Raw genomic sequence first — 7153 nt, 5'->3', positions numbered from 1 at the left:
TTCTCTCTCTTCCCCAGAGCCAGCTCATGCGTGTGTATGTCTATGTGGGAAGGGGTTGGGTGGGGGGGGGGGTGTGGGAGGAGACAACAACAACAACAAATGACATTTACACGGCGCCTTTCACGTCCCTAGGCGCTGGAGAGACAGGGATTTGGACCGGAGCTGGGGTTGGGGTGGAGGGCAGGGAGGGGGCTTGGCAAGGGAGCGGCGCGGTCGAAGACTAAGGTCTTGAGACGGACACTGAGGGAGGCAAAGGAGGGAGGGAGGGAGGGTGGAGAGACTGTGGGATGGAGTTCCAAGGTGGGGACGGCGAAGAGAGCAAATGTGGGGTTGAAATTCCAAACTGCAAGTCAAGCTGTCCCACCGGCCGACAAACTAAAGCATGTGGTCTCTCTCTCTCTCTCTCTCTCTCCCAGGAGTTGGAGGATTACAAGGCGGAGATCGAGGATAATGAGACGCTGATCGGGATGAAGCGAAGTGTGCTTGTGCACCAGCCCAGCCCCTCCCACAGGATGATCCAGGTAGCTTCGCGTCGATGGTGGTGGGTGGGGGGGGGGGGGGTGGGGGTGGTGGTCTCTGATAGCCCCCCCCCCGTTTCCCTCCCCTCCTCCGCCCTCCGCTGCCTGGCACTGCGCTGGGTGTTAGAGAGCACCCCGAGACGCTATCTGAGACAACAACAACAACAACAACAAGATTCCATTTATAGAGCGCCTTTCACGTCAGGAGGACGTCCCAAGGCGCTGCACAGTTGGGTCATGACCCGAGGGGGGGAAATGGTCAGGGTGAGGGGAGGGAAGGGAGGGAGAGAGGAGGGGGGAAATGGTCGGGGAGGGGGGGGGGAGGGGGGGGGGGGGAAATGGTCAGGGTAAAGGGGGGGAGGGGGGGGAGGAGGAGGAGGAGAGGTCGAGAGGGGAGCTGAAGGCACGGTCAAAGGGAAAGGTTTTGAGACCGGCCTTGAAGGAGGAAAGGGAGGAAGCGGCGAAGGCACTGGGGGATGGAGTTCCAGAGCCTCGGGGCTGAGAGGCTGAGGGCCCGACCACCGATAGTAGGGCGGTTGGGGCGGGGGACGTGGGCAGACCGGAGCCAGAGGAACGGAGGGTACGGGCAGGTAGGTAGGGGGATAGTAGGTTGGAGAGGTAGGAGGGAGCAAGGCCGTGAATGGCCATGATTGTCCAGCGCCTTGGGACGTAGAGTGTTGTTGTTGTTGTTGTTAGTCCCTGCAAAGATGCCACTGCACTCACTCCCCAGCAGAGGGGGCGACGGGTAGCAGACGAGAGAGCAGTGAGACCGTATGTTACTCTAAATCCTTCGCGGTTTCTTTTTTCTCACGACCTCCTCTCCCCCTTGCTCGCCACGCCGCCCCTTTCCCCCCCCACACCCGCCTCGCTCGCTCCCACCCACCCCCCACTTTACGGTGTTGCCCCTTTACCCGCAGAGCACACCGCTGGACCTGATCGAGACGGGGCGGGGGCTGAAGTTACAGACGGACAAACCCCACCTGGTCAGCCTGGGTAGCGGACGGCTTAGCATCGCCATCACCTTGCTGCCTCTGGAGGAAGGTGAGAGACAGAGATAGAGCGCGCGCGCGCGCACGAGAGAGAGAGAGCGAGATAAACATGTCTTGAGCCTGGCTGTGTTAAAAACTCTTTCTCCCCCTCTCCCTCCTCCCCCTCTCATCCCAATACCAACCCCCACCCCCCCTACGGTTCTATCCGTCCGTCCATCCTTCCTTTGGGTGAGACGTTAATCCAAGGCTTTAAACACGCTCTCCCCACCCCCCCCCCCCCAACCCACCACCCGCAGGTGACAGCTGTCGCATCACATTATAACAAAGATTATAAATATAACAATAATAATCTCTGCATTTGATGGGAGTGCCACATCATGTCGTCGAGACTTCACGCTTTTTCGCAGAGTATACTCTAAAGTGTAGTGACTGCGTAATTTGTGGGCGAAAGGCGGCAGCCAATTGCGCACAGCGGCGTCCCACGCCCAGTGGTGCACTGAGCGACCACATTATTATTATTGTGGTCAGTTCTGATTTTTATCTGGAAGGAAGGGAAGTGTTTCGCAGTCTGTACTCACCCGACAGTCCTTCTCGCCCCCTCCCTCTCCTCCCCCCTCGCAAAAATAAACAAACACTGAGGGCTAATCTCCGATCTGTCAAGACGTTGAACAAGACGTGAAACCCAGAGCCTGGCTTTGGTGTGTGAGGCACCGTGCACACACACACACTCTAGTTTATAGCAGTAAGTAAGACCCGGTTGTTAGCGGATTGCTTTCCTGAGGGTAATAACCCCTTCAAAAAAATATATTAATTAATATTAAAATATTAATTTGGGACGCTGCTGTGCGCAATTGACTGCCGCGTTTCGCCCACAAGTATCCTGTCAATTCACTTTACAAGTCTATTCTATGAAGCGCTTTGAGATGTCTCGAAGACGTGTAAAGTGCTACATCAAATGCAAGGATTATTATATTATTAGTTCTTGTAGATCCAATGCAAGGCTTAATATTCTTATCTCTTTCTCCCTCCCTCCCTCCCTCCCTCCCTCCTCTGCTTTCTCTGCTCCGCGCTGACCAGAGACTATAGACTAATTTCCTTTGCGAGTTAAGTATAAACTAGTGGCTAACTGGTGCTAATTATATCCCTGGGCGTTCCGGCTGACGGTTTCCGTGGCTACGGCTATTTTTAAGCGTGAGGCTGCGGGGGACGCGGTGGGGGGGTGGGGGGGGGAGACAACAAGGCTGGTCTGAGTGCGGAGGGAGGGAGCACAGTGGTGTCATTCTACTGGTTATATACTGTGTTGTGTTGCGCTGATCTCTGAGCCCCCCCCCCCCCCAACCCAATTCCGTCTCGGAGATGGTAACTAAACATGGTGGAGCGTGGGGGGGGGGAAGAGTTGCACTAAATCCCTCCGTCTCTCCCGGTTCAGGGACTTTTGGTGTCGAGACTTGCAGCCAGGTTTTAACCCTCGCTGAGCCAGGCTTCCAGGTCCCTGCCTGGAAAAGTGTTGGGACACTGGTTTATTTTAATGCACACAATAATAGTCATAATAAATAATTGCACGCTGCTGCACGCCATTGGCCTCCGCGTTTTGCCCACAAAATATACAGTCCATTCACTTTACGGTATATTCTGTGAAGCGCTTTGAGACGTCTCGATGACCTGATAAGGCGCTGTATCAAATGCAGGGATTATTATTATTATTAATAAATAAATAATCACTGCGATTGGTATGAAACCTTATCATGTCAAAATACTCTTCCACTGGGATTGCTGTAAAGCGTAGTGACTGTTATCTGACAATATTAATAATAATCCTGGCAGTTGATTTAGCGCCTTATTACATTGTTTGGACGTCACAATGAACTTCTCAGAATATACTGTAAAGTGAATTGAATGTGTTTTGTTGGAGAAACGCAGCAGCCAATTGCGCACAGTAGCGTCCAATAAAAAGTTGTGGATTGAGTGACCATATTATAATTTTTTTAAACAATTTCGGGAAGGATTATTACCCCCCGGAAAGCGATCCGCCAATCGTCTGACAAACCTACTTGCTGCTCGGCAAACACAGACGTGTGGTGCGGAGGGAGAAAATTAGCCTAAAGTCTCGCCCGGGCCGGAATCGAACCCAGGTCCTTTCACTTGCGAGTCGAGCGCACTAACCACGACAGGACTCCACACCCCCCGCCCCCCACCCTCACCGCTCACCCCCCGGCTCAGGGCTGGAGTATCGACCTGTGAACTCAAAGCCTCTCCTGTGGGGTTTAGTTTGAACCCAGAACCTTCTGACGTGGAGGCTAGAGTGTGGCTGTCTAACGTTTGACCCCCTGGTTGGTTTGGCAGGCAGGACCACCCTGGGTGGTTCGGAGTCACCGCCTCAGGACATCGTGATCAGAGGCCCTGGTGTCGTGGCCCAACACTGCTACATTGAGAACAAGTGTGGGATTATCGCCCTGTATCCCTGTGGGAACCAGTGCTCTGTGGATGGGCTGCTTGTCACCCAACCAACCCGACTCAGCCAAGGTGAGAGACGCTGGGCTCACACACACACAGCCTCGCACACATACAGCCTCGCACACACACCCCCTCGCACACACACACCCTCGCACACACACGGCCTCACACACACACAGCCTCGCACACATACAGCCTCGCACACACACGGCCTCGCACACACACCCTCGCACACATACAGCCTCACGCACACACACAGCCTCACACACACTCAGCCTCACACACACACAGCCTCACACAGTCTCTCACACACACTCAGCCTCACACACACACACACCCTCACACAGTCTCACACACACACACCCTCGCACACATACAGCCTCGCACACACACAGCCTCACACACACACGGCCTCACACACACTCAGCCTCACACACACACGCACCCTCACACAGTCTCACACCCTCACACAGTCTCTCACACACATCCTCATAAAACAGACACACACAGATACACCCTCACACAGACACAGCTTCACACACACTCCCACACACACAGGCTCACACACCTTCACGCTCCCACACACACGCTCACACTCCCACACACACCCTCACACACACACACATGCACTCTCATACACACATCCTCACACACCCTCACACACAGTGTTATTATAGACGGGATCCCGAGAGGGAATGTGAGTGTATGTGAGAGTGTGTGTGTGTGTGAGAGAGAACGTAAGAGAATTTGTGTGTGAGTATGTGTGAGAGTGTGTGAGAGAATGTGTGTGTGTGTGAAAGTCAGAGAAATTGCGAGTGAGAGAGAATGTATGAGAGAGCGTGTAAGAGAGCGAGAAAGAGAATGTGAGAGAGAGAGAGAGAGAGAGAGACAGAGAGAATGTGTGAATGAGACAGAGCGCCTGTGAGAATGTGAGAGAGGGAGAGAAAATGTGTGTGGGAGAGACAGAGAAAATTAGGGGGAGATATATAGAGGAGAGAGTTTGTGATGGAGATTCTTTCTATGTCGCCTGTACTACACACACGCGCATACACACACTCTCTCACTCACACCCTCACACACACACACCCTCTCACACTCAAAATGTATGTTCTTATACAGATTAGATAGTTTTCTTTAATGAAATTACATTATGAGATATAAATATATAGGTAGTTCGGGACATATGTGCATGCAGGAAGGTGGAAGGGAACTAGATGGACCTTGGTCCTTTTTTCGTCGAGCATTTCTTATGCTCCTATGTTCTACAACAACAACCAGTGGGAAAGCCTGGAAATTGGAATGAATCCTCTCCGCTGTGTGGCTGTAATTACAGGGGTGGGAGGGGGAGGGGGTGGTAGCTTTCCTCGAACAGGAGACGGGAGGAATCCTTCTCCCTGTCATTAGCGGGGGCCGTGGCAGCTAAAGATAGAGGTTGGGAGCTGGCGGTCAGGTTTGTGGCTTGGGTTGGCCGGGTCCGGGGATTTAGGGCCCAGTTAACGATTGGTGGAGATTGAAGCTTGCGTGCGATTCCCTGGGAAACGGTTAGCTCAGAGCCCCAGGATCTCTGTCCCCCAGTGATGAGTTGACACCCAGCGTCCAGCTTTCTGTGTGAATTGAGCGTTGATGGTGTAGGTTGGAGCGGGAAGCCTGGCACATCCATGTACAATTGTTCGTCAGACTTCAGCTCAAACCCTCAACCCCCTACCCCATCCCCCAAACTACCCCATCCTCCCGACTGGCTACCCCCACCCTCACCACTCCACCCCCTATCCCCTCCACTCCACCCCCCCCCACACCTCTACTCAGCCCTGCACTGCAGCGTCAGCCCGGTCTGACTTGCATATAAATGCAAGTTGCTCTCGTCTGTATGAGGTCAAAGCCCTTCCCCCCCCCCCCCCACCCCCTCCCATGAGGGCTCAATCCCACAAACCTTCCTCTCCCGGGAGCCACCGAATCCCTGGGATCGATGGACGGACGGAAGAAATGAAAGCTGATTAGCGGAACTTAGAATATTAGGACGCATTATAGATCTGATCTGACATTGATACTGGGATGAGCAGTGCGGAGGAGGGAGAAGGTGGGGGGTGGGGGGGTTAAGGCTGAGACTGGAACAACTCTCTGGCTCTCCTTCACTCTCACTCTCTCGTTCCCTCTCTCTCTATCTCTATCTCTTGTTACTTGAACCTCTACATGTCTCTGTTTACCTGGTAGTAAGCAAGAACCCGGCTGTTTTGTCGATCTCTTTCTGGGGGATATTCTGTGAAGCACTTTGAGACGTCTCGAAGACGTGATAAGGCGCTATAACAAAAGCAAAGATTATTATTCTTCTCTCTCATCTCTCTCTCTCTCTCTCTCTCTCTCACACACACACACACAAACTGCCAGAAAGAGAGACTTACACTGATAGAAAGAAAGAGAGAGATACCCACGCAGATAGAGAGATATACATACATGGATATATACACACAGATATTCACACACACACACACACACACACACTGACAGACTGACAGACACCACAGACACACACAGAGTAACATAGAGAGACACACACAGACTGATAGAGAGAGAGACATACACAGTCTGACAGACAGTGATACAGACACACAGACTGACAGAGACACACACACATACAAAGACTGACAGACAGCACAGACACACACACACACACACACAGACTGACAGAGGGAGACACACACACACACACACACAGACTGACAGAGGGAGACACACACACACACACATACACAGACTGACAGAGAGAGACACACATACACAGACTGCAGAGAGAGACGCACATACACAGACTGATAGAGACACACACAGACTGACACACACACACACAGACTGAGAGACACACACCCACACACACAGACTGACAGAGACACACACATACACAGACTGACACACACACATACACAGACTGACACACACATACACAGACTGACACACACACACATATACACAGACTGACACACACACACACATACACAGACTGACACACACACACATACACAGACTGACAGAGACACACACACACATACACAGACACCCACCCACACACACAGCCCCAGGGCAGGTCTTACCCACTACACACGTCTCGTTAAGAGCGATGGTTTTTCTGGTAATGATTTTGTTATCACTTTTCATCTCGAAGTAATTGGTGGCGATTGTGAGAGTCTCTCTCTCTCT

The 7153-nt window shown here is 52.5% G+C and overlaps 1 protein-coding gene across 1 annotated transcript in view; it reads left to right on the top strand.

Moving 5' to 3' along the window:
- Positions 1-264: 264 nt before the first annotated feature.
- LOC103180356 (pleckstrin homology-like domain family B member 1) overlaps positions 265-7153 on the top strand; it is a 36553-nt gene continuing 29664 nt past the window's right edge. Inside the window, 3 exon segments of the mRNA XM_042343830.1 lie at positions 265-521; positions 1436-1559; positions 3851-4030. Of these exon segments, the coding sequence (XP_042199764.1) occupies positions 288-521; positions 1436-1559; positions 3851-4030 (538 nt within the window). The 5' untranslated portion in view covers positions 265-287.

Source organism: Callorhinchus milii, unplaced genomic scaffold (assembly GCF_018977255.1).
Source record: "Callorhinchus milii isolate IMCB2004 unplaced genomic scaffold, IMCB_Cmil_1.0 Scaffold25, whole genome shotgun sequence".
Classification (NCBI taxonomy): domain Eukaryota; kingdom Metazoa; phylum Chordata; class Chondrichthyes; order Chimaeriformes; family Callorhinchidae; genus Callorhinchus; species Callorhinchus milii.
This window is presented reverse-complemented; position numbering and strand designations above follow the sequence as displayed.